Below are 27,126 nucleotides of genomic sequence, written 5' to 3' on the forward strand. Positions count from 1 at the left end.
CCACAGCACAGCATCACCACATAAGTACATAAATACATAAACCACGAGCAATAACTACAGCAGGTAACAAGTTGATACAGTTCAGTTTGTAAATTCAAATTGACTTATACTAGTGCGGACAAATGATTTCTGGGCTCTGGCGGTTTTGTACAGAAGGTCTCTATATGGACGGCCTGATGGTAGGAGCTGGTACTCTCAGTGGGTGTGTCAGGTCGGTGGCAATTCTCACTCCTGCCTGCACCACTCTCTCCAAGAACAGATTTTCCATGCTCTTGAGATGAACTCCATTGATTTTTCTGTGTGTGTGTGTGTCTGTGTGTGTGCCTATGTGTGCGTGCCTGTGTGTGCGTGCCTGTGTGTGCATGTGTGCGTGCCTGTGTGTGTAAGCGTCCCTGTGTGTGTGCGCGTCCCTGTGTGTGTGCACGTCCCTGTGTGTGTGCACGTCCCTGTGTGTGTGCGTGTCCCTGTGTGTGTGCACGTCCCTGTGAGTGTGCACGTCCCTGTGTGTGTGCGCGTCCCTGTGTGTGTGCACGTCCCTGTGTGTGTGCACGTCCCTGTGTGTGTGCACGTCCCTGTGTGTGTGCACGTCCCTGTGTGTGTGCGTGTCCCTGTGTGTGTGCGTGTCCCTGTGTGTGTGCGTGTCACTGTGTGTGTGCACGTCCCTGTGTGTGTGCACGTCCCTGTGTGTGTGCACGTCCCTGTGTGTGTGCGCGTCCCTGTGTGTGTGCACGTCCCTGTGTGTGTGCACGTCCCTGTGTGTGTGCACGTCCCTGTGTGTGTGCGTGTCCCTGTGTGTGTGCACGTCCCTGTGTGTGTGCGTGTCCCTGTGTGTGTGCGTGTCCCTGTGTGTGTGCGTGTCCCTGTGTGTGTGCACGTCCCTGTGTGTGTGCGTGTCCCTGTGTGTGTGCACGTCCCTGTGTGTGTGCACGTCCCTGTGTGTGTGCGTGTCCCTGTGTGTGTGCGTGTCCCTGTGTGTGTGCACGTCCCTGTGTGTGTGCATGTGTGTGTGCGTGTCCCTGTGTGTGTGCGTGTCCCTGTGTGTGTGCGTGTCCCTGTGTGTGTGCACGTCCCTGTGTGTGTGCACGTCCCTGTGTGTGTGCGTGTCCCTGTGTGTGTGCGTGTCCCTGTGTGTGTGCATGTGTGTGTGCGTGTCCCTGTGTGTGTGCGTGTCCCTGTGTGTGTGCGTGTCCCTGTGTGTGTGCACGTTCCTGTGTGTGTGCACGTCCCTGTGTGTGTGCACGTCCCTGTGTGTGTGCACGTCCCTGTGTGTGTGTGTGTGTCCCTGTGTGTGTGCACGTCCCTGTGTGTGTGCACGTCCCTGTGTGTGTGCACGTCCCTGTGTGTGTGCACGTCCCTGTGTGTGTGCACGTCCCCGTGTGTGTGCACGTCCCTGTGTGTGTGCACGTCCCTGTGTGTGTGCACGTTCCTGTGTGTGTGCACGTCCCTGTGTGTGTGCACGTCCCTGTGTGTGTGCACGTCCCTGTGTGTGTGTGTGTGCCTGTGTGTGTGCACGTCCCTGTGTGTGTGCACGTCCCTGTGTGTGTGCACGTCCCCGTGTGTGTGCACGTCCCCGTGTGTGTGTGCACGTCCCTGTGTGAGTGCACGTCCCCGTGTGTGTGCACGTCCCCGTGTGTGTGTGCGCGTCCCTGTGTGTGTGCACATCCCTGTGTGTGTGCACGTCCCTGTGTGTGTGCGCGTCCCTGTGTGTGTGCGTGTCCCTGTGTGTGTGCACGTCCCTGTGTGTGTGCACGTCCCTGTGTGTGTGCACGTCCCTGTGTGTGTGCACGTCCCTGTGTGTGTGCGTGTCCCTGTGTGTGTGCGTGTCCCTGTGTGTGTGCGTGTTTAAACGTACTCTACCGTTCAAAAGTTTGGGGTCACTAAGAAATGTCCTTGTTTTTGAAATAAATATGACTTTTTTGTCCATTAAAATAACATCAAATTGATCAGAAATACAGTGTAGACATTGTTATTGTTGTAAATGACTATTGTAGCTGGAAACAGCTTATTTATTATGGAATATCTACATATCCATACAGAGGCCCATTATCAGCAACCATCACTCCTGTTTTCCAATGGCACGTTGTGTTAGCCAGTGGCACGCTGTGTTAGCTGTGTTAGCTAATAAGATTTTCAGTTTCTTGGCAATTTCTCACATGGAATAGCCTTCATTTCTCAGAACAAGAATAGACTGACGAGTTTCAGAAGAAAGTTATTTGTTTCTATTTTTACCCTGTAATCGAACCCACAAATGCTGATCCTCCAGATACTCAACTAGTCTAAAGAAGGACAGTTTTATTGCTTCTTTAATGACGACAACAGTTTTCAGCTGTGCTAACATAATTGCAAAAGGGTTGCTTAACTAGCCTTTTAAAATGATAAACTTGGATTGGCTAACACAACGTGCCATTTGAACACAGGAGTGATGGTTGCTGATAATGGGCCTTTGTACGCCTGTGTAGATATTCCATTAAAAATCTGCCGTTTGCAGCTACAATAGTAATTTACAAAATGAGCAATGTCTACACTGTATTTCTGATCAATAATGGACAAAAAATGCTTTTCTTTCAAAAACAAGGACATTTCTAAGTGACCCCAAAGCTTTGAACGGTGGTGTATAGCTGCTCTGTTTTCTGTTCTCTCCCCTACTTTCACTTTCTTTCCTTTTCTCCTCTACTTCTCTGCTAGAGGTTGGTTGTATCTCAATTCAATTTCAATTCCATTTCAATTTAAGGGGCTTTATTGGCATGGGAAACATGTTTACATTGGCAAAGCAAGTGAAATAGATAATACCATAAACAAAAGTGAAATAAACAATACAAAATGAACAGTTAACATTACACTAACAAAAGTTTTTTTTAAATAAAGACATTTCAAATGTCATATTATGTTTCTATACAATGTTATAATGACAGTTAAAGTGCAAATAGTTAAAGTACAAAAGGGAAAATAAATAAATATAAATATAGTTTTGTTCTTCACTGGTTGCCCTTTTCTTGTGGCAACAGGTCACACATATTGCTGCTGTGATGGCACACTGTGGTATTTCACCCAATAGATAAGGGAGTTTATCAAAATTGGATTTGTTTTCAAATTCTTTGTGGGTCTGTGTAATCTGAGGGAAATATGTGTTTCTAATATGGTCATACATTTGGCAGGAGGTTCGGAAGTACAGCTCAGTTTCCACCTAATTTTGTGGGCAGTGTGCACGGTCTCTCTCTCTCTCTCTCTCTCTCTCTCTCTCTCTCTCTCTCTCTCTCTCTCTCTCTCTCTGTCTCTGTCTGTATCTCTGTCTCTCTCTCTCTCTCTCTCTCTCTCTCTCTCTCTTTCTCTCCCTCTCTGTCTCTATCTCTGTCTCTCTCTCTCTCTCTCTCTCTCTCTCTCTCTCTCTCTCTCTCTCTCTCTCTCTCTCTATGTCTCTCACTCTTTGTCTCTCTCTCTCTCTGTGCTGTATAGAGTTAAGTGAGGAGAGGAGTGTGTGATTGATTAGCTTTAGGGGTCAAGTTTGACAAAATCAAATTAGGTTAGGGTTAGACAGACAGACAGACAGACAGACAGACAGACAGACAGACATGGATACAAGGCCTGATCTTGCAGCTCCACACAGTGGTCATATATGATACAACACCCTGGCACACTGAGGGGAGAGAGAGCGCGGAGGGAGATTTTTTTCAACAATGGACATGACTTCATTGTGGCGCAGCTGTTGCTCCCAGTTACAGGTAAAATTACACACAGCCTCAGTTGACCCCAGAAACCAAAATGTGCCCGTCAGTGTATTGTGTTAAGAGGGGCATGCAGTCCTGGGGTCTTACTCAGCACTAATACAACCAGCACTGTGCCAACACCTTAGGGTTGTGTCTTTCTGACAGTGAATCCCTCGCATCGACCTAGATCCCACTGCTTTCACTCAGTGTTTATTCTGGGTCAGAGTGAACCACCAACCAAAATAACTGTGTGGCAGGAGGTTGTCACCTACCAGACCATGTGGCAGGGGGTTGTCACCTACCAGACCATGTGGCAGGGGGTTGTTACCTACCAGACCATGTGGCAGGGGGTTGTTACCTACCAGACCATGTGGCAGGGGGTTGTCACCTACCAGACCATGTGTCAGGGGGCTGTCACCTACCAGACCATGTGGCAGGGGGTTGTCACCTACCAGACCATGTGGCAGGGGGCTGTCACCTACCAGACCATGTGGCAGAGGGTTGTCACCTACCAGACCATGTGGCAGGGGGCTATCACCTACCAGACCATGTGGCAGGGGGTTGTCACCTACCAGACCATGTGGCAGGGGGTTGTCACCTACCAGACCATGTGGCAGGGGGCTGTCACCTACCTGACCACGTGGCAGGGGGTTGTCACCTACCTGACCATGTGGCAGGGGGTTGTCACCTACCAGACCATGTGGCAAGGGGCTGTCACCTACCAGACCATGTGGCAGGGGGCTGTCACCTACCTGACCACGTGGCAGGGGGTTGTCACCTACCTGACCATGTGGCAGGGGGTTGTCACCTACCAGACCATGTGGCAGGGGGCTGTCACCTACCTGACCATGTGGCAGGGGGCTGTCACCTACAAGACCATGTGGCAGGGGGCTGTCACCTACCTGACCATGTGGCAGGGGGTTGTCACCTACCTGACCATGTGGCAGGGGGTTGTCACCTACCAGACCATGTGGCAGGGGGCTGTCACCTACCAGACCATGTGGCAGGGGGCTGTCACCTACAAGACCATGTGGCAGGGGGTTGTCACCTACCAGACCATGTGGCAGGGGGCTGTCACCTACCAGTAACATACCAGTGACATAACAAGTTCATAACAAGTTCTGTTTTCTTCTGTGTATATATATATATATATATATATCAGCCCCCCTGGGCTGACAGTATAATTAACAAAGTGGCAGAGTGTAATCTAAACCTAAGCAATCCACAACAGGGTGTGTGTGTGTGTGTGTGTGTGTGTGTGTGTGTGTGTGTGTGTGTGTGTGCGCGCGCACGTGCGTACATGTGTGCGTGCGCGCGTGTGTGCTGTGTGCGTGCGCGCGTGTGTTTGTGTGAGTGTGCATGTGCGCGTGTGTGCTGTGTGCATACAGTAAATGTGTGAAGCTGTGTAAGAGAGAGAGAGAGAGAGAGATGTGCAGCTCTCTGAGTGACCTTGTCTTCTGCCCTGGTGAGTAGGGCTGACAGGTCTCCAATATGGTTGCTCTGTATCACAGCCGACCCCGTCAATCCATTGATCCAGACCTCAGCAGCTACAGTACACTACATACACACTCACACTGGGACACTGGGAGAGAGCTCAATCACCAGCATGTCATATCCTGCATTCTTCTTAGTTTTCTGTGTGTGTGTGTGTGTGTGTGTGTGTGTGTGTGTGTGTGTGTGTGTGTGTGTCTGTGTGTATGTCTGTGTGTGTGTGTGTGTGTGTGCGTGTGTGTGTGAGACAAGCCTGTTAATCATCTCTCCAGCGTCTGCATAGCGTTGAGGTTGTTGAGTTGTTATCTGTGTATTCACCTCTGCGGAAGTACCACCATCTAGAGGTAGTCATGTGTAATTATAAACTGGGTGCGTCGATCCCTGAATGCTGATTGGCTGACAGCTGTGATATATCATGGGTATGACAAAACTGTTATTTTATTGCTCTAATTACTTTGGAAACCAATTTTTAATAGCAATAAAGCACCTCGGGGGGTTATGATATATGGCCAATATACACTTTAAAGTGCATTCGGAAAGTATTCAGACCCCTTGACTTTTTCCACATTTTGTTAGGTTACAGCCTTATTCTAAAATTGATGAAATCATTTTTCCCTCACCAGTCTGCACATAATACCCCATAATGACAAAGCAAAAACAGGATTTTTTAAAATGTTTCCTAATTTATAAAATATAGAAAACTGAAATATCACATTCACATAAGTATTCAGATCCACAGCCTTGAGTCTTCTTTGGTATGACCTTACAAGCTTGCCGCACCTATATTTGGGGAGTTTCTCCCATTCTTCTCTGCAGATCCTCTCAAGTTCTGTCAGGTTGGATGGGGAGCATCGCTGCACAGCTATTTTTAGGTCTCTCCAGAGATGTTTGATCAGGTTCAAGTCCGGGCTTTGGCTGGGCCACTCAAGGACATTCAGAGACTTGTCCTGAAGCCAATCCTGTCTTGTCTTGGCTGTGTGCTTAGGGTAATTGTCCTGTTGGAAGGTGAACCTTCGGGATGAAAAACATCCTCACAGTATGATGCTGCCACCACCATGTTTCATCGTAAGGATGGTGCCAGGTTTCCTCCAGAGGTGACGCTTGGCATTCAGGTCAAAGTGTTGGATCTTGGTTTCATCAGACCAGAGAATCTTGTTTCTCATGGTCTGAGAGTCTTTAGGTGCCTTTTTGGCAAACTCCAAGCAGGCTGTCATGTGCCTTTTACTGAGGAGTGGCTTCCGTCTGGCCACTCTACCATAAAGGCCTGGTAGGAGAAAAAAAGAGAAAAAAAAGCTTCAGGCTTCTCCCATCTCCACAGAGGAACTCTAGTGCTCTGTCAGAGTGAACATCAGGTTCTTGGTCACCTCCCTGACCAGGGCCCTTACTCCCGATTGCTCAGTTTGGTCGTGCGGCTAGCTGTAGGAAGAGTCTTGGTGGTTCCACACTTCTTCCATTTAAGAATGATGGAGGCCACTGTGTTCTTGGGGACCTTCAATGCTGCAGAAATGTTTTGGTACCCTTCCCCAGATCTGTGCCTCGACATAATCCTGTCTCGGAGCTCTACGGACAATTCCTTCGACCTCATAGCTTGGTTTTTGCTCTGACATGCACTGTCAACTGTGGGACCTTATATAGACAGGTGTGTGCTTTTCCAAATCATGTCCAATCAATTGAATTTACCATAGGTGGACTCCAATCAAGTTGTAGAAACATCTCAAGGAGGATCAATGGAAACAGGATGCACCTGAGTCTCATAGCGAAGAGTCTGAATACGTATGTAAATAAGGTATTTCTGTTATATTTAATACATTTGCAAAAATGTCTAAAAAACGGTTTTTACTTCGTCATTATGCGGTAGATTGCGGTATAGTGTGTAGATAAAATGTTTTTTTAAATACATTTTAGAATAAGGCTGTAGCGTAACAAAATGTGGAAAAAGTCAAATTGTCTGAATACTTTCCAAAGGCACTATATGTACAAAAGTATGTGGACACCCCTTCAAATTAGTGGATTTGGCTATTTCAGCCACACTATTGATGACAGGTGTATAAAATCGAGCACACAGCCATGCAAACTCCATAGACAAACATTGGCAGTAGAATAGCCTTACTGAAGAGCTCAGTGACTTTCAACGTGGCACCGTCATAGTGCCACCTTACCAACAAGTCAGTTCGTAAAATGTCTTCCCTGCTCGAGCTGCCCCGGTCAACTGTAAGTGCTGTTATTGTGAAGTGGAAACGTCCATGAGCAACAACTGCTCAGCCACGAAGTATTAGGCCACACAAGCTCATAGAACGGGACCACTGACTGCTGAAGCACGTAGCATGTAAAAATAGTTGCAAAACTGCCTCTGGAAGCAACGTCACCACAATAACTTTTTGTCGGGAGCTTCATGAATTGGGTTTCCATGGCCGAGCAGCCGAACACAAGCCTAAGATAACCATGCACAATGCCAAGTGTCGGCTGGAGTGGTGTAAATCTCACTGGAGTGATGAATCACGCTTCACCATCTGGCAGTCTGATATATGAATCTTAGTTTAACGGATGCCAGGAGAACGCTACCTGCACCAATGCATAGTGACAACTGTAAAGTTTGGTGGATGAGGAATAATGGTCTGGGGCTGTTTTTCATGGTTCTGGCCCCTTAGATCCATTGAAGGGAAATCTTAACTCTATAGCATATGATGACATTGTAGACAATTTTGTGCTTCCAACTTTGTGGCAACAGTTTGGGGAATGCCCTTTCCTGTTTCAGCATGACAATGCCCCTGTGTACAAAGCGAGGTTCATACAAATATGTTATTTTCAAGATCGGTGTGTAAGAACTTGACTGGCCTGCACAGAGCCCTGACCTCAACCCCATCAAACACCTTTGGGATGAATTGAATCGCTGACTGCGAGCCAGGCCTAGTCGTCCAACATCAGTGCCCGACCTGCTCTTGTGGCTAAATGGAAGCAAGTCCCCTCAACAATGTTCCAACATCTAGTGGAAAGCCTTCCCAGAAGACTGGAGGCTGTTATAGCAGCAAAGGGGGAAACAACTCCATATTCAAGCCCATGATTTTGTAATGAGATGTTCGACAAGCAGGTATCCACCCACTTTTGGTCATGTAGTGTACCACGGCTAAGGGCTGTGTCCAGGCACACTCTTAGGTTTCGTGCCTAAGAACGTGGTATATTGGCCATATACCACACCCCTTCGGGCCTTGTTGCTTAAGCACTGGACATTCCCTCCCAGCTAGGGTGTTTGGAGTAGCACTAGACTGTTCCATTCCCTCCCAGCTAGGGTGTTTTGAGTAGCACTAGACTGTTCCATTCCCTCCCGGCTAGGGTGGTTGGAGTAGCACTAGACGGTTCCATTCCCTCCCAGCTAGGGTGTTTGGAGTAGCACTAGACTGTTCCATTCCCTCCCAGCTAGGGTGTTTGGAGTAGCACTAGACTGTTCCATTCCCTCCCAGCTGTATGGGGGTTGGAGTAGCACTAGACTGTTCCATTCCCTCCCAGCTAGGGTGGTTGGAGTAGCACTAGACTGTTCCATTCCCTCCCAGCTGTATGGGGGTTGGAGTAGCACTAGACTGTTCCATTCCCTCCCAGCTAGGGTGGTTGGAGTAGCACTAGACTGTTCCATTCCCTCCCAGCTGTATGGGGGTTGGAGTAGCACTAGACTGTTCCATTCCCTCCCAGCTGTATGGGGGTTGGAGTAGCACTAGACTGTTCCATTCCCTCCCAGCTAGGGTGGTTGGAGTAGCACTAGACTGTTCCATTCCCTCCCAGCTGTATGGGGGTTGGAGTAGCACTAGACTGTTCCATTCCCTCCCAGCTGTATGGGGGGTTGGAGTAGCACTAGACTGTTCCATTCCCTCCCAGCTAGGGTGGTTGGAGTAGCACTAGACTGTTCCATTCCCTCCCAGCTGTATGGGGGTTGGAGTAGCACTAGACTGTTCCATTCCCTCCCAGCTGTATGGGGGTTGGAGTAGCACTAGACTGTTCCATTCCCTCCCAGCTAGGGTGGTTGGAGTAGCACTAGACTGTTCCATTCCCTCCCAGCTAGGGTGTTTGGAGTAGCACTAGACTGTTCCATTCCCTCCCAGCTGTATGGGGGTTGGAGTAGCACTAGACTGTTCCATTCCCTCCCAGCTAGGGTGTTTGGAGTAGCACTAGACTGTTCCATTCCCTCCCAGCTGTATGGGGGTTGGAGTAGCACTAGACTGTTCCATTCCCTCCCAGCTGTATGGGGGTTGGAGTAGCACTAGACTGTTCCATTCCCTCCCAGCTAGGGTGTTTGGAGTAGCACTAGACTGTTCCATTCCCTCCCAGCTGTATGGGGGTTGGAGTAGCACTAGACTGTTCCATTCCCTCCCAGCTGTATGGGGGTTGGAGTAGCACTAGACTGTTCCATTCCCTCCCAGCTAGGGTGTTTGGAGTAGCACTAGACTGTTCCATTCCCTCCCAGCTGTATGGGGGTTGGAGTAGCACTAGACTGTTCCATTCCCTCCCAGCTAGGGTGTTTGGAGTAGCACTAGACTGTTCCATTCCCTCCCAGATGTATGGGGGTTGGAGTAGCACTAGACTGTTCCATTCCCTCCCAGCTAGGGTGTTTGGAGTAGCACTAGACTGTTCCATTCCCTCCCAGCTGTATGGGGGTTGGAGTAGCACTAGACTGTTCCATTCCCTCCCAGCTGTATGGGGGTTGGAGTAGCACTAGACTGTTCCATTCCCTCCCAGCTAGGGTGTTTGGAGTAGCACTAGACTGTTCCATTCCCTCCCAGCTAGGGTGTTTTGAGTAGCACTAGACTGTTCCATTCCCTCCCAGCTAGGGTGTTTTGAGTAGCACTAGACGGTTCCATTCCCTCCCAGCTAGGGTGTTTGGAGTAGCACTAGACTGTTCCATTCCCTCCCAGCTAGGGTGTTTGGAGTAGCACTAGACTGTTCCATTCCCTCCCAGATGTATGGGGGTTGGAGTAGCACTAGACTGTTCCATTCCCTCCCAGCTAGGGTGGTTGGAGTAGCACTAGACTGTTCCATTCCCTCCCAGCTGTATGGGGGTTGGAGTAGCACTAGACTGTTCCATTCCCTCCCAGCTAGGGTGTTTGGAGTATCACTAGACTGTTCCATTCCCTCCCAGCTGTATGGGGGTTGGAGTAGCACTAGACTGTTCCATTCCCTCCCAGCTGTATGGGGGTTGGAGTAGCACTAGACTGTTCCATTCCCTCCCAGCTAGGGTGGTTGGAGTAGCACAGTGGAGAAGCATACTACTGGTAGACTCTTCACCAATGTGAAATAATTCATCAGCCTCCTTCTTGTGGCATTCTGTTGTGTACCAGTTGATACATTAAAGAGGAAGTCATGTGTTTCCCATGTTACAATCTTATGATTCCTTGGTTTTGCTAATAATGTGTTTCTCCAGCTCCAGGCTCCAGTGAGAATGCAGAGGAGCGTGTGTTTCGGGAGCGCATGCGGCCTAGGAAGAGGCAGGGTGCCGTACGAAGGAGGGTCCATCAGGTCAACGGACACAAGTTCATGGCCACATACCTACGACAGCCTACCTACTGCTCCCACTGCAGAGACTTTATATGGTGAGAGACACACACACACCTACCTACGTCAGCTTATAGAGACTTTATATGCATGGTCATGGACGGTCGGCGCTCTTGTCTGTCAGTGTTGCCATGGAGACAGTGGGAAAAGCCCCTAGGCTAGCCATTACAGTGTGACAGTGGAAGCTTTATCCTGGAGAGTCCAGCTGGTTCTCTGTTCCCCGATGGCAGCAAGCTACATGCACCAAGCTACATGCACCAAGCACGCATCTGTAGTACAAGCTGACAATTCCTGCTTCCCAGGGCTTATGACCTAACAAATCACTGTAGTGCACACGGAGTCCGAGTGTCTTAAAGCTGTGAGAAGAGTCTGATCTGAACTGGGAACAGTGCCTGCCTACAGGTTGATGTTACTTTAAACAGTATCTCATTGATACAACAGGAGTCTTGATGGCAGTGCACAATAGTCTTTCTCTCACTGACAAGTGCCTCCAGTTCTCTGATGAACTTTGAAACACAGAGTGTCGCTGTGAAAAGGTCCCTAACTGACTGCAGGATACTGTCACATTTTCATGCGCTCCCATTTCCACCTGAGACTTACTCCACACCAGTGTGTCGTCAGTGTGTATGTTCATGTAAAAGCTCTAGTCTTATTTTTGGCGAACTGTGTTTCCATCAGGAGTGTGACACAAAAGACGTGTGAAGAGCAGAATCAACAACCTCTGCATCATCAAGACAGTTGCTTTGTGAGAAGGTGTTTGCCGTGGAAGTTGTTAACCCATGTTCACAGTTAGCCATTTTTCTGTAAATGCCAGCTAAAAAGACCCAGTTTCCAGGGCCTTGGCCCCAAGTCAGAGCAGGTCAGCTGAGGCCATTGCCCAGTGAGACACTGGAGATGGTCCATGGAGGTGGAAACAAAAAAGTCGGAGCCTTTTTGGTAAAACACTGAGGTAAGTCTCAGGTGGAAATTGGCCATAAGTGTAACAGGGGGGTAATGGTGTGACGTGGCTCCCTGACAGAGGTGATAAAGAGTGTTAGCACACAGCTGTGGCTATTTCAGGCCCAGCCTCTCCATCTTCCCTCCACCCCCTCCTCCCCCTCTCACACCCCGACTCAGCCATAAAATATGGCCACATTGCCACAGTGACAGCTCTGCTAAAGGTGGCAGAACACACTGCTCTGGCTCGGGAACCTGACATGTAGCACCTAGCAATGTACCTGATGAACTTATTAAATTAGACTGAGAGGCACAGTCTGTAAGACTTCCTGCTGTTCAATGGTTCAATTTCAATTAAAGTCACACTCCAGTCTGCATTTATCACCTGATTTACTTAACAAAAGGCACATCTCAATTGGTGGTCCAGGTATCCCCATGACATGGCACTAGTGGGGGGGTGGGCCTTTCCTCTTTTGTTCTCTATAGAGCCCCACATTGGAGGTGTCATAATACCCATCAAATCTAATGGTCAAACATGGAAATGGTTCCAATCGTTTTTCCACCATTCATTTTATTTTAGAAACACTTAAAATAAGGGCTGTGTTTTGTGTAGTCTTACCCTGGCATGATGTTTTGATAACCATGTAAATCTCTCTCGGACAAGGTGACTTTTATCAATATGTTCGGCTCTATTTACTCTCAGATTCGAAAATGCTAATTAGCATCAACGTAGACATCATGCAAGACTACAAATCCCTGCAATCTCCTGCACGTCGTCTCTAGCTGACACCTTTGCTAACAGGTATTGTGTCAATTTAAAGGGTGCCCAAGACAGTTTACAGAATTGTCAATGTAAAATAAATGTAGTCAATTTATTTAATACTAAATGTACCTAGCTTTAGACAGTTAATCCAGAGATACTTACCTTTGCCTCGATTCGGCAGTCTCGTCCAAATCATCATGGCATTTGTAGTTCTTTATGATAGCCACATTAGCAACTAATTACCATTTCATTTTGGGGGTGTAAATACAGGTGAATATATTGATTGAAGTAGTACATGGTTAAAGTTGTACATAGTTATCAAATGCCTACACGAAATACAGCCATTATTTTAAGTGTTTCTAAAATCCCTTATGGGAAAAATGAATGGTGGACAAACGATTGGAACCAGTTCCTTGTTTGACCGCTAGGTTTAATGGTTATTATGACTCATATTGTGGTACTCTATTGTTTCTCCATTGTTCCCCCAAGCAAGGGGGGAGGCCGATGACATCAGAGGGCACCATTGACCAACTCCCTGAATGGCCGACTACATGAAGTTTGCACTTCTGTCTAAAAAACTATATTCTGCTCAAAACATATTTTTTTACCTTCAAGTGTTGTCCACATTACTGTATTTATACGTGGGATATTGTTTTTCAACAGGAAAAGGGAAAAATAGCTTTAATTACAGTTTACTTGAAGCACAGTCAGGCTGTTGAAATTACAGATTGTGCCTTCAATCAGAAACATGAAAAAAAATTATGTGAATGTGACAAAGCTGTGAGGGTCTTCAAATATAGCAAGGAGTTTGAAACGTTTTAAATTGGGTCAGGAAATATTTATTTTGGATCCAAACATATGCACTTCATTCTAAGCAACACCTTACAATTCCACTGATCTAATATAATAATGTTCCATTTTGAATCTGACTCTATGTTGCATTGAGTGAAATGTCAGTGAGACTATGTATCTATCTCAACAGGGGTGTGATCGGGAAACAGGGCTACCAGTGTCAAGGTGATATAGCTACTTTCTCTCTCCTTACTGGCACTTTCTCTGTGTGACATCTATCTGCACACCAATATGTATTCCTATCACTCTGTACGTAATAGGGCCTTTGGGGATAAGTCAACTAACGTGTTGAAATGGAAGTGAATGACTGAGTTGTCTGGTGTCTCCTAGTGTGCACGTGTGTAGTCCATAAGCGCTGCCACGAGCTCATCATCACAAAGTGTGCTGGGATGAAGAAAGACAAGGAGGACACAACACCAGAGGAGGTAGGCATCTCTCCACATATTAGTTATTATGAGGTGAATCAATCTAGGGGTGTGACTGTGTTATTATCAGTGTTCTTTGTCTCCCCCTGCAGGTTGGATCCCAGCGGTTCAGTGTTAATATGCCTCATAAGTTTGGTATTCACAACTTCAAAGTCCTAACCTTCTGTGACCACTGTGGATCACTATTGTGGGGACTGCTCAGACAAGGGCTGCAATGCAAAGGTATGCCAGCACACAAGCACACACACACAGGCATACGCACAAACACACACACACACACACACACACACACACACACACACACACACACACACACACACACACACACACACACACACACACACACACACACACACTGACATATATAAACAAATGCACTACAACTCACTACTAATCACGGACATTGAAACTATAGCGGTGTGCAATAACATTATGTGCAACGCTCAGGGACCTTGGACATTAAGGGGATGTGTAAGATTGAGTATAGGATATGCATGTGTATATGTATGTATATTTATATATACGGTTCATTCGGAAAGTATTCAGACCCCTTGACTTTTCCCACATTGTGTTATGTTACAGCCTTACTCTATAATGAATTCATTTTTTTTTTACCTCATCAGTCTACACACAATACCACATAATGACAAAGGTAAAACAGGTTTTAAATTTTTTGCAAATGTATATATATAAAAAAAAAAAATGGAAATATCACATTTACATAAGTACTCAGACCCAATACTCTGTACTTTGTTGAAGCACCTTTGGCAGCGATTACAGCCTCGAGTCTTCTTGGGTATGACGCTACAGGCTTGGCACACCTGTATTTGAGGAGTTTCTCCCATTTTCCTCTGCAGATCCTCTCAAGCTCTGTCAGGATGGATGGTAAGCATCGCTGCACAGCTATTTTCAGGTATCCAGAGATCGGGTTTGAGATCAAGTTTGTTCGGGTTCAAGTCCGGGCTCTGGCTGAGCTACTCAAGGACATTCAGAGACTTGTCCCGAAGCCTCTCCTGCGTTGTCTTGGCTGTGTGCTTTGGGTCGTTATCCTATTGGAAGGTGAACATTCGCCCAAGTCTGAGGTCCTGAGTGCTCTGGAGCAGGTTTTCAACAAGGATCTCTCTGTACTTTGCTCCGTTCATCTTTCACTCGATCCTGACTAGTTTCCCAGTCCCTGCCGCAAAGAAATATCCCCACAGCATGATGCTGCCACCACCATGCTTCACCATAGGGTTGGTGCTAGGTTTCCTCCAGACGTGAGGCCAATGACTTCAATCTTGGTTTCATCAGCCCTGAGAATCTTGTTTCTCATGGTCTGAGAGTCTTTTAGGTGCCTAGGTTTCCTCCAAGCGGGCTGTCATGTACCTTTTACTGAGGAGTGGCTTCCGTCTGGCCACTCTACCATAAAGGCCTGATTGGTGGAGTGCTGCAGAGATGGTTGCCCTTCTGTAAGGTTCTCCCATCTCCACAGAGGAATTCTAGAGCTCTTTCAGAGTGACCATCGGGTTCTTGGTCACCTCCCTGACCAAGGCCCGTCTCCCCCGATTGCTCAGTTTGGCAGAGCAGAGTCTTGGTGGTTCCAAACTTCTTCCATTTAAGAATGATGGAGGCCACTGTGTTCTTGGGGACCTTCAATGCTGTAGAAATGTTTTGGTACCCTTTTCCAGGTCTGTGCCTCAACACAATCCTGTCTCGGAGCTCTATGGACAATTCCTTCAACCTCATGGCTTGGTGTTTGCTCGGACATGCACTGTCAACTGTGGGACGTTATATAGACAGATATGTGCATTTCCAAATCATGTCCAATCAACTGAATTTACCACAAGTGGACTCCAATCAAGTTGAAGAAACATCTCATGCTCATTTCTATTTTAGAATAAGGCTGTAAAATAACAAAATGTGGAAAAAGTCAAGGGGTCTGAATATTTTCCGAATGCACTTTATGTATATACAGCGGGGCAAAAAATTATTTAGTCAGCCACCAATTGTGTAAGTTCTCCCACTTAAAAATATGAGAGAGGCCTGTAATTTTCATCATAGGTACACTTCAACTATGACAGACAAAATGAGGGAAAAAATCCAGAAAATCACATTGTAGGATTTTTAATGAATTTATTTGCAAATTATGGTGGAAAATAAGTATTTGGTCAATAACAAAAGTTTATCTCAATACTTTGTTATATACCCTTTGTTGGCAATGACAGAGGTCAAACGTTTTCTGTAAGTCTTCACAAGGTTTTCACACACTGTTGCTGGTATTTTGGCCCATTCCTCCATGCAGATCTCCTCTAGAGCAGTGATGTTTTGGGGCTGTTGCTGGGCAACACGGACTTTCAACTCCCTCCAAATATTTTCTATGGGGTTGAGATCTGGGGTTGACTCCAGGACCTTGAAATGCTTCTTACGAAGCCACTCCTTCGTTGCCCGGGCGGTGTGTTTGGGATCATTGTCATGCTGAAAGACCCAGCCACATTTCGTCTTCAATGCCCTTGCTGATGGAAGGAGGTTTTCACTCAAAATCTCACGATACATTGCCCATTCATTCTTTCCTTTACACGGATCAGTCATCCTGGTCCCTTAGTGGTGTTCTTTGGATGCAACTCAGCATTCTTTGTCCTCCAAACACGACGAGTTGGGTTTTTACCAAAAAGTTATATTTTGGTTTCATCTGACCATATGACATTCTCCCAATCTTCTTCTGGATCATCCAAATGCTCTCTAGCAAACTTCAGACGGGCCTGGACATGTACGGGCTTAAGCAGGGGGACACGTCTGACACTGCAGGATTTGAGTCCCTGGCGGCGTAGTGTGTTACTGATGGTAGGCTTTGTTACTTTGGTCCCAGCTCTCTGCAGGTCATTCATTACGTCCCCCATGTGGTTCTGGGATTTTTGCTCACCGTTCTTGTGATCATTTTGACCCCACGGGGTGAGATCTTGCATGGAGCCCCAGATCGAGGGAGATTATCAGTGGTTTTGTATGTCTTCCATTTCCTAATAATTGCTCCCACAGTTGATTTCTTCAAACCAAGCTGCCTACCTATTGCAGATTCAGTCTTCCCAGCCTGGTGCAGGTCTACAATTTTGTTTCTGGTGTCCTTTGACAGCTCTTTGGTCTTGGCCATAGTGGAGTTTGGAGTGTGACTGTTTGAGGTTGTGGACAGGTGTCTTTTATACTGATAACAAGTTCAAACAGGTGCCATTAATATAGGTAACAAGTGGAGGACAGAGGAGCCGCTTAAAGAAGTTACAGGTCTGTGAGAGCCAGAAATCTCTCTTGTTTGTAGGTCTCCAAATACTTATTTTCCACCATAATTTGCAAATAAATTCATTAAAAATCCTACAATGTGATTTTCTGGATTCTTTTTTCTCATTTTGTCTGTCATAGTTGAAGTGTACCTATGATGAAAATTACAGGCCTCTCTCATCTTTTTAAGTGGGAGAACTTGCACAATTGGTGGCTGACTAAATACTTTTTTTGCCCCACTGTATATAGATATATACAGTGCCTTGCGAAAGTATTCGGCCCCCTTGAACTTTGCGACCTTTTGCCACATTTCAGGCTTCAAACATAAAGATATAAAACTGTATTTTTTTGTGAAGAATCAACAACAAGTGGGACACAATCATGAAGTGGAACGACATTTATTGGATATTTCAAACTTTTTTAACAAATCAAAAACTGACAAATTGGGCGTGCAAAATTATTCAGCCCCCTTAAGTTAATACTTTGTAGCGCCACCTTTTGCTGCGATTACAGCTGTAAGTTGCTTGGGGTATGTCTCTATCAGTTTTGCACATCGAGAGACTGAAATTTTTTCCCATTCCTCCTTGCAAAACAGCTCGAGCTCAGTGAGGTTGGATGGAGAGCATTTGTGAACAGCAGTTTTCAGTTCTTTCCACAGATTCTGGATTGGATTCAGGTCTGGACTTTGACTTGGCCATTCTAACACCTGGATATGTTTATTTTTGAACCATTCCATTGTAGATTTTGCTTTATGTTTTGGATCATTGTCTTGTTGGAAGACAAATCTCCGTCCCAGTCTCAGGTCTTTTGCAGACTCCATCAGGTTTTCTTCCAGAATGGTCCTGTATTTGGCTCCATCCATCTTCCCATAAATTTTAACTATCTTCCCTGTCCCTGCTGAAGAAAAGCAGGCCCAAACCATGATGCTGCCACCACCATGTTTGACAGTGGGGATGGTGTGTTCAGGGTGATGAGCTGTGTTGCTTTTACGCCAAACATAACGTTTTGCATTGTTGCCAAAAAGTTCAATTTTGGTTTCATCTGACCAGAGCACCTTCTTCCACATGTTTAGTGTGTCTCCCAGGTGGCTTGTGGCAAACTTTAAACAACACTTTTTATGGATATCTTTAAGAAATGGCTTTCTTCTTGCCACTCTTCCATAAAGGCCAGATTTGTGCAATATACGACTGATTGTTGTCCTATGGACAGAGTCTCCCACCTCAGCTGTAGATCTCTGCAGTTCATCCAGAGTGATCATGGGCCTCTTGGCTGCATCTCTGATCAGTCTTCTCCTTGTATGAGCTGAAAGTTTAGAGGGACGGCCAGGTCTTGGTAGATTTGCAGTGGTCTGATACTCCTTCCATTTCAATATTATCGCTTGCACAGTGCTCCTTGGGATGTTTAAAGCTTGGGAAATCTTTTTGCATCCAAATCCGGCTTTAAACTTCTTCACAACAGTATCTCGGACCTGCCTGGTGTGTTCCTTGTTCTTCATGATGCTCTCTGCGCTTTTAACGGGCCTCTGAGACTATCACAGTGCAGGTGCATTTATACGGAGACTTGATTACACACAGGTGGATTGTATTTATCATCATTAGTCATTTAGGTCAACATTGGATCATTCAGAGATCCTCACTGAACTTCTGGAGAGAGTTTGCTGCACTGAAAGTAAAGGGGCTGAATAATTTTGCACGCCCAATGTTTCAGTTTTTGATTTGTTAAAAAAGTTTGAAATATCCAATAAATGTCGTTCCACTTCATGATTGTGTCCCACTTGTTGTTGATTCTTCACAAAAAAATACAGTTTTATATCTTTATGTTTGAAGCCTGAAATGTGGCAAAAGGTCGCAAAGTTCAAGGGGGCCGAATACTTTCTCAAGGCACTGTATATATATATATATATATATATATATATATATATATATATATATATATATATATATATATATATATATGACTTAAAAAATATATGGGGGATTGGAAATGATGCAGACAATTACATTGATGGAAGCTACAATCTATCTGCAATATGAAAGCTGATCTACCCCCCACCAACAACAACAGAAAATTATAATAAAAAAAGATTGAATATAGGAGGGACAGCTATGTAATGTGGAAGGAAGGGGTAAGAGTCCTTAAACTGTCATTCTTGTTTTGTTTTTTCATGAATGTGTATGTTTGATGTTATGTCTGGTCTTTGCCATGTCTTTCACATTTCACAGTGCATTTTGTTGTACGTAAAGTAAATATCTGTGAAGATCAGACAATAAAGAATTCTAATCTAACATAGTACATTCTCACAACATGTGTTACTTGTCAAGAAGATTGTGATGCACTCCAATAGCAAGGATTCTCTCTGTTTGTAAGGTGAATGTACATGTGGTGTAACTATGGTCTGTCTCTGTCTGTAAGGTGAATGTACATGTGGTGTAACCATGGTCTCTCTCTCAGTCTGCAAGGTGAATGTACATGTGGTGTAACCATTGTCTGTCTCAGTCTGCAAGGTGAATGTACATGTGGTGTAACCATTGTCTGTCTCTGTCTGTAAGGTGAATGTACATGTGGTGTAACTATGGTCTGTCTCTGTCTGTAAGGTGATTGTGCATGTGATGTAACCATGGTCTCTCTCTCAGTCTGCAAGGTGAATGTACACAGACGCTGTGAAAGTAACGTGGCCCCTAACTGTGGGGTGGACGCGAGGGGCATTGCCAAGGTTCTGTCTGACCTGGGGGTCACACCAGACAAGATCTCCAGCAGTGCCCAGAGGAGGAAAAAGGTCAGAGAAACCGCCATGAGCAAGGGACACTTCCAGGGTCAGGGGGCACTGCCAGGGTTAGGGGGCACTGCCAGGGGCATGGGGCAGGGGAGAGGGGTAAGGGGCATGGGGCAGGTGCGAGAGAAAGGGGTATGGGCAAGGAGCAGGGGTATGGGGCAGGGGCAAAGGGTAGGGGTATGGGTGAGGAGCAGGGGTATGGGTAGGGGCAGGGGGTGATCAGGGCAATAATTTATGAGAATTCAGATTCAGAAAATGTTTATGTCCTCAATGAGGCAATTCATTTTGCAGCAGTCACAATACATCAGAGGTGGGACCATGTCAATATTATTTGAGTCATAAGGTCCAAGTCTCAAGTCGAGTACCAAGTCGAACGGGTCGAGTCTCGAGTCAAGTCCAGGTCGTTGAGTCCCAAGTCAAACGGGTCGAGTCTTGAGTCAATACCAAGTTGTGCATTCTAAGAGCAAGTCAAGTGGAGTCGAGTCACCAGTTTTTCCAAGTCAAGTAAAACAAATCTATACATGCAATGACTTGTTCAACTACAAATCGAGACCTAGGGACTATAAGGTTCTATCTGACATTTTAGTCAGAAATGAGTTAGTCACATGTAATAGATCTTTAGATGGTTCTTCATATGTTTGTAAAGTTATATTATTTTTAAAGTCAATTTTCTGTGAAAAAAAAATTACTAGAAAGTTCTATCTGCATAAATCCATTTGAAATTGGTGCTATAAGGGTCTATCTGCAATCCAATCACAAGCCTGAGCAAATATAGACGGACCAATCAGAACACATCTTTGCCATCTCCCTCTAAGTATGGGCTAGGCCAGTCTAGCCAGCAATAATGGCATGCAAGCAACAACAAAAAAAGTAAATGATGTCACATCGCTGTTCAGTGATGACAGTAATTTATCTAAAGATCATAATGCATTTCTTAATGTATTTGATGATGTATTCTGACTCTATCTTGGTAAAATAGTGTTATTCTATCATTTCTGTATTCAAATAGCTACAGTCTTCTTAAGATCTGAACATGTCTAATTCAGAAGTGATAGAGTCTTATGGCCGAACTGTATCTGCTATTGCACCCCCTTAAAAAAGGCTTTTACAAATGTCTCATGATTTGGATACTCTGTACTTTAGGTACCTTTAAGATGAGGACCTTAATGGGTTTTGAAAAAATAATACACTACAAAACAGTTCTGGAGGTAGGATCATACGGCCTACCCTACCGGTATGCAGCGGGGGTTACAGGATCATACGGCCTATCCTACCGGTATGCAGCGGGGGTTACAGGATCATACGGCCTATCCTACCAGTATGCAGCGGGGGTTACAGGATCATACGGTCTACCCTACCGGTATGCAGCGGGGGTTACAGGATCATACGGCCTATCCTACCGGTATGCAGCAGGGGTTACAGGATCATACGGCCTACCCTAACGGTATGCAGCGGGGATTACAGGACTATATGGCCTACCCTACCGGTATGCAGCGGGGGTTACAGGATCATACGGCCTACCCTACCGGTATGCAGCGGGGGTTACAGGATCATACGGCCTACCCTACCGGTATGCAGCGGGGGTAACAGGATCATACGGCCTACCCTACCGGTATGCAGCGGGGGTTACAGGGTCATACGGCCTACCCTACCAGTATGCAGCGGGGGTAACAGGATCATACGGCCTACCCTACCGGTATGCAGCGGGGGTTACAGGGTCATACGGCCTACCCTACCAGTATGCAGCGGGGGTTACAGGATCATACGGCCTATCCTACCGGTATGCAGCGGGGGTTACAGGGTCATACGGCCTACCCTACCTGTATGCAGCGGGGGTTACAGGATCATATGGCTGGGGTGTTGCAGTATCAGATGGAAAGCATGATTTGTCTGTAGCCTTTTTTTTTTCCTCACAAATATCCTAGTTAATTCGCCAGAATGTTACATCTTCATCCCATGAGTATTGCAGGTAGTACGATGTTACAGCTATCTTTAGACATATGCAGTACCACCACGGAGTTATATAGTTATAACACACACAAACTAGGCCTATCTGAAATATGAAAATGGTCAATGAAATCACCAGTTAGCCTATTGTGGAAAAGATGCATCCATAGCGGGTTGCTAAACGTTACTTTATATGGAAAATATTAACGTAGGTAAACTAATCTGTTTTTGCCAGGTAAAACCGGGGAAAATTAAACAAGTGTTTTCTGGTCACTAATTTGGATTGTGTGCGCCCTCCTTTGCGCCCCAATGCTAATGACTGGTCATTGGTCAACAGTCAAGGCATTTTTGGGTTCTGAAACACAGATTTCAAGAATTTGGTGCAATGCCCTAGGCCTGTGTTAGTAACCAGATCAAATAAACAAAGGTATAAATATAAAATATAACTGGGAGGCTATATCTAGTTATGTATTATATATTATGTATTTTTTCCCATTCAGTTTCACACTCGCAGCCCCCCAAAACCTTCTCACAGCACTTCTGTAGGTCACCCGACCTGTTGATTGACAGTTTGCGGATTCAATCAGAGGGTCGAGTGTGAGTTTCACTAGCCAATCTGAGTTTTTTTTGCAAGTGAGATACTGTTTTTGGCTACGTTGAGAGTAGCCTAATCCACGTAGACTCTGTGCCACAAAATCCGTGACAAAACATTACAAAATCTGGCCAGATAATTTCAAGTCATATGTCTCAAGTCTAAATCGAGTCAAGTCAAGTCATGTGACTCGAGTCCACACCTCTGCAATACATACAAACAAAATCACATATTTTAAAACAGATAGCAAAGGATATTTACAAGAAAGTAGGCTGGATAAGTGCAATTTCATAAAAATGACAGAATTATGCTACATGTTGAAGTGCAAGTGCTAAAGTGCATTAAGTCCAACAGCTAGGTGTGGTAGAGAGATGTGGTAGATGTGGTAGAGAGATGTGGTAGAGAGATGTGGTAGATGTGGTAGAGAGATGTGGTAGAGAGATGTGGTAGAGAGATGTGGTAGAGAGATGTGGTAGATGTGGTAGAGAGATGTGGTAGAGAGATGTGGCATAGAGATGTGGTAGAGGGATGTGGTAGATGTGGTAGAGAGATGTGGTAGAGGGATGTGGTAGAGAGATGTGGTAGAGGGATGTGGTAGAGAGATGTGGTAGAGAGATGTGGTAGATGTGGTAGAGAGATGTGGTAGATGTGGTAGAGAGATGTGGTATAGAGATGTGGTAGAGGGATGTGGTAGAGAGGTGTGGTAGGTGTGGTAGAGAGATGTGGTAGGTGTGGTAGAGAGATGTGGTAGGTGTGGTAGAGAGATGTGGTAGGTGTGGTAGAGAGATGTGGTAGATGTGGTAGAGAGATATGGTAGAGAGATGTGGTAGATGTGGTAGAGAGATGTGGTATAGAGATGTGGTAGAGGGATGTGGTAGAGAGGTGTGGTAGGTGTGGTAGAGAGATGTGGTAGGTGTGGTAGTGAGATGTGGTAGGTGTGGTAGAGAGATGTGGTAGGTGTGGTAGAGAGATGTGGTAGATGTGGTAGAGAGATGTGGTAGAGAGATGTGGTAGATGTTGTAGAGAGATGTGGTAGAGAGGTGTGGTAGATGTGGTAGAGAGATGTGGTAGAGAGATGTGGTAGATGTGGTAGAGAGATGTTGTAGATGTGGTAGAGAGATGTGGTAGGGAGATGTGGTAGATGTGGTAGAGAGATGTGGTAGAGAGATGTGGTAGATGTGGTAGAGAGATGTTGTAGATGTGGTAGAGAGATGTGGTAGAGAGATGTGGTAGATGTGGTAGAGAGATGTGGTAGAGAGATGTGGTATAGAGATGTGGTAGAGAGATGTGGTAGATGTGGTAGGGAGATGTGGTAGATGTGGTAGAGAGATGTGGTAGAGAGATGTGGTAGATGTGGTAGAGAGATGTTGTAGATGTGGTAGAGAGATGTGGTATAGAGGTGTGGTAGAGAGATGTGGTAGATGTGGTAGGTGTGGTAGAGAGATGTTGTAGATGTGGTAGAGAGATGTGGTATAGAGGTGTGGTAGAGAGATGTGGTAGAGAGATGTGGTAGATGTGGTAGAGAGATGTTGTAGATGTGGTAGAGAGATGTTGTAGAAGTGGTAGAGAGATGTGGTAGATGTGGTAGAGAGATGTGGTAGATGTGGTATAGAGATGTGGTAGATGTGGTAGAGAGATGTTGTAGAGAGATGTGGTATAGAGATGTGGTAGAGGGATGTGGTAGATGTGGTATAGAGATGTGGTAGAGGGATGTGGTTGATGTGGTATAGAGATGTGGTAGATGTGGTAGAGAGATGTTGTAGATGTGGTAGAGAGATGTGGTAGATGTGGTAGATGTGGTAGAGAGATGTGGTAGATGTGGTAGAGAGATGTTGTAGATGTGGTAGAGAGATGTTGTAGATGTGGTAGATGTGGTAGAGAGATGTGGTAGATGTGGTATAGAGATGTTGTAGAGAGATGTGGTAGAGAGATGTGGTAGGTGTGGTAGAGAGGTGTTGTAGATGTGGTAGAGAGATGTGGTAGATGTGGTAGAGAGATCTGGTAGATGTGGTAGAGATATGTGGTGGATGTGGTAGAGAGATGTGGTAGATGTGGTAGAGAGATGTGGTAGATGTGGTAGAGAGATGTGGTAGAGCGATGTGGTAGAGAGATGTGGTAGATGTGGTAGAGAGATGTGGTAGAGAGATGTGGTATAGAGGTGTGGTAGAGAGATGTGGTAGATGTGGTAGAGAGATGTGGTAGAGAGATGTGGTAGATGTGGTAGAGATATGTGGTAGAGAGATGTGGTATAGAGGTGTGGTAGATGTGGTAGAGAGATGTGGTAGATGTGGTAGAGAGATGTGGTATAGAGATGTGGTAGAGGGATGTGGTAGATGTGGTATAGATATGTTGTAGAGAGATGTGGTAGATGTGGTAGATAGATGTTGTAGATGTTGTAGAGAGATGTGGTAGAGAGATGTGGTAGAGAGATGTGGTAGATGTGGTAGAGAGATGTGGTAGATGTGGTAGAGAGATGTGGTAGATGTGGTAGAGAGATGTTGTAGAGAGATGTGGTAGATGTGGTAGAGAGATGTGGTAGATGTGGTAGAGAGATGTGGTAGATGTGGTATAGAGATGTGGTAGAGGGATTTGGTAGATGTGGTATAGAGATGTGGTAGAGGGATGTGGTTGATGTGGTATAGAGATGTGGTAGAGGGATGTGGTATAGAGATGTGGTAGATGTGGTATAGAGATGTGGTATAGAGATGTGGTATATAGATGTGGTAGATGTGGTAGAGAGATGTGGTAGATGTGGTAGATGTGTTATAGAGATGTGGTAGATGTGGTAGAGAGATGTGGTAGAGAGATGTGGTATAGAGATGTGGTAGATGTGGTAGAGAGATGTGGTAGAGATATGTGGTACATGTGGTAGAGAGATGTGGTAGAGATGTGGTATAGAGATGTGGTAGATGTGGTATAGAGATGTGGTAGAGATATGTGGTAGAGATGTGGTAGAGTGATGTGGTAGAGAGATGTGGTAGAGATATGTGGTAGATGTGGTATAGAGATGCGGTAGATGTGGTAGAGAGATGTGGTAGGTGTGATATAGATATATGGTAGATGTGGTAGAGAGATGTGGTAGATGTGGTAGAGAGATGTGGTAGATGTGGTAGAGAGATGTGGTATAGAGATGTGGTAGATGTGGTACAGAGATGTGGTTTATGTGGTAGAGAGATGTAGAGAGATGTGGTAGATGTGGTAGAGAGATGTGGTAGAGAGATGTGTCAGATGTGTTACAGATGTAGTAGAGAGATGTGGTAGAGAGAGGTGGTAGATGTGGTATAGAGATGTGATAGATGTGGTAGAGAGATGTGTTAGAGAGATGTGGTAGATGTGGTAGAGAGATGTTGTATAGAGATGTGGTAGATATGGTAGAGAGATGTGGTTGATGTGGTAGAGAGATGTGGTAGATGTGGTAGAGAGATGTTGTTGATGTGGTAGAGAGATGTGGTAGAGAGATGTGTTAGATGTGGTAGAGAGAGTTGGTAGATGTGGTATAGAGATGTGGTAGAGAGATGTGGTATAGAGATGTGGTAGAGGTGGTAGAGAGATCTGGTAGAGAGATGTGGTTGATGTGGTAGAGAGTTGTGGTAGATGTGGTATAGATATGTGGTTGATGTGGTAGAGAGATGTGGTAGATGTGGTATAGAGATGTGGTAGATGTGGTAGAGAGATGTGGTAGAGAGATGTGGTAGAGGTGGTAGAGAGATGTGTTAGATGTGGTAGAGAGATGTGTCAGATATGGTACAGATGTTGTAGAGAGATGTGGTAGATGTGGTATAGAGATGTGGTAGATGTGGTAGAGAGATGTGGTAGAGAGATGTAGTAGAGATATGTGGTAGAGAGATGTGTCAGATGTGGTACAGATGTAGTAGAGAGAGGTGGTAGAGAGATGTGGTAGAGGGAGGTGGTAGATGTGGTATAGAGATGTGGTAGAGAGATGTGGTATAGAGATGTTGTAGAGGGAGGTGGTAGATGTGGTAGAGAGCGGTGGTAGAGAGAGGTGGTAGATGTTGTATAGAGATGTGGTAGAGAGAGGTGGTAGATGTGGTATAGAGATGTGGTAGAGAGAGGTGGTAGATGTGGTATAGAGATGTGGTATAGAGATGTGGTAGAGAGAGGTGGTAGATGTGGTATAAAGATGTGGTAGAGAGATGTGGTAGATGTGGTATAGAGATGTTGTAGAGAGGGGTGGTAGATGTGGTACAGAGATGTGGTAGAGAGATGTGGTATAGAGATGTGGTAGAGAGATGTGGTAGAGAGAGGTGGTAGAGAGAGGTGGTAGATGTGGTATAGAGATGTGGTAGAGAGAGGTGGTAGAGAGAGGTGGTAGAAAGAGGTGGTAGATGTGGTAGAGAGATGTGGTAGAGAGATGTGGTATAGAGATGTGGTAGATGTGGTAGAGAGAGGTGGTAGAGAGAGGTGGTAGATGTGGTATAGAGATGTGGTAGAGAGATGTGATAGATGTGGTAGAGAGAGGTGGTAGATGTGGTATAAAAATGTGGTATAGAGATGTGGTAGATGTGGTATAGAGATGTGGTAGAGAGATGTGGTAGAGGGAGGTGGTAGATGTGGTATAGAGATGTGGTAGAGAGCGGTGGTAGAGAGAGGTGGTAGATGTGGTATAGAGATGTGGTAGAGAGATGTGATAGATGTGGTAGATGTGGTAGATATTGAGAAGGATTGCAGGACGATGATTATGATAATGGTGAAAATGAGGATGTTGTTCTCCATAGATAACCCAAGAACCCCAGCAGCCGTTACCATGTACCCCCCAGACAGAGGAGGATCGATCCAAATCGGCCCCCACCTCCCCATGTGACCAAGGTACACACACATGTCAAAATGTGCATCTGTAC

General features: G+C 45.6%; 1 protein-coding gene across 1 annotated transcript in view; it reads left to right on the forward strand.

Annotated features, from left to right (window-relative positions):
- The window catches only part of LOC139376857 (protein kinase C epsilon type-like), a 155,233-nt gene that overhangs the window by 73,325 nt on the left and 54,782 nt on the right, over nucleotides 1-27,126 (forward strand). The window contains exons 3-8 of the mRNA XM_071119821.1: nucleotides 10,603-10,771; nucleotides 13,415-13,449; nucleotides 13,615-13,709; nucleotides 13,802-13,931; nucleotides 19,589-19,731; nucleotides 27,004-27,094. Coding sequence (XP_070975922.1) covers nucleotides 10,603-10,771; nucleotides 13,415-13,449; nucleotides 13,615-13,709; nucleotides 13,802-13,931; nucleotides 19,589-19,731; nucleotides 27,004-27,094 — 663 coding nt within the window. The remainder of the gene's footprint in view (nucleotides 1-10,602; nucleotides 10,772-13,414; nucleotides 13,450-13,614; nucleotides 13,710-13,801; nucleotides 13,932-19,588; nucleotides 19,732-27,003; nucleotides 27,095-27,126) is intronic.

This window comes from Oncorhynchus clarkii, chromosome 20 (assembly GCF_045791955.1).
Source record: "Oncorhynchus clarkii lewisi isolate Uvic-CL-2024 chromosome 20, UVic_Ocla_1.0, whole genome shotgun sequence".
Lineage (NCBI taxonomy): Eukaryota > Metazoa > Chordata > Actinopteri > Salmoniformes > Salmonidae > Oncorhynchus > Oncorhynchus clarkii.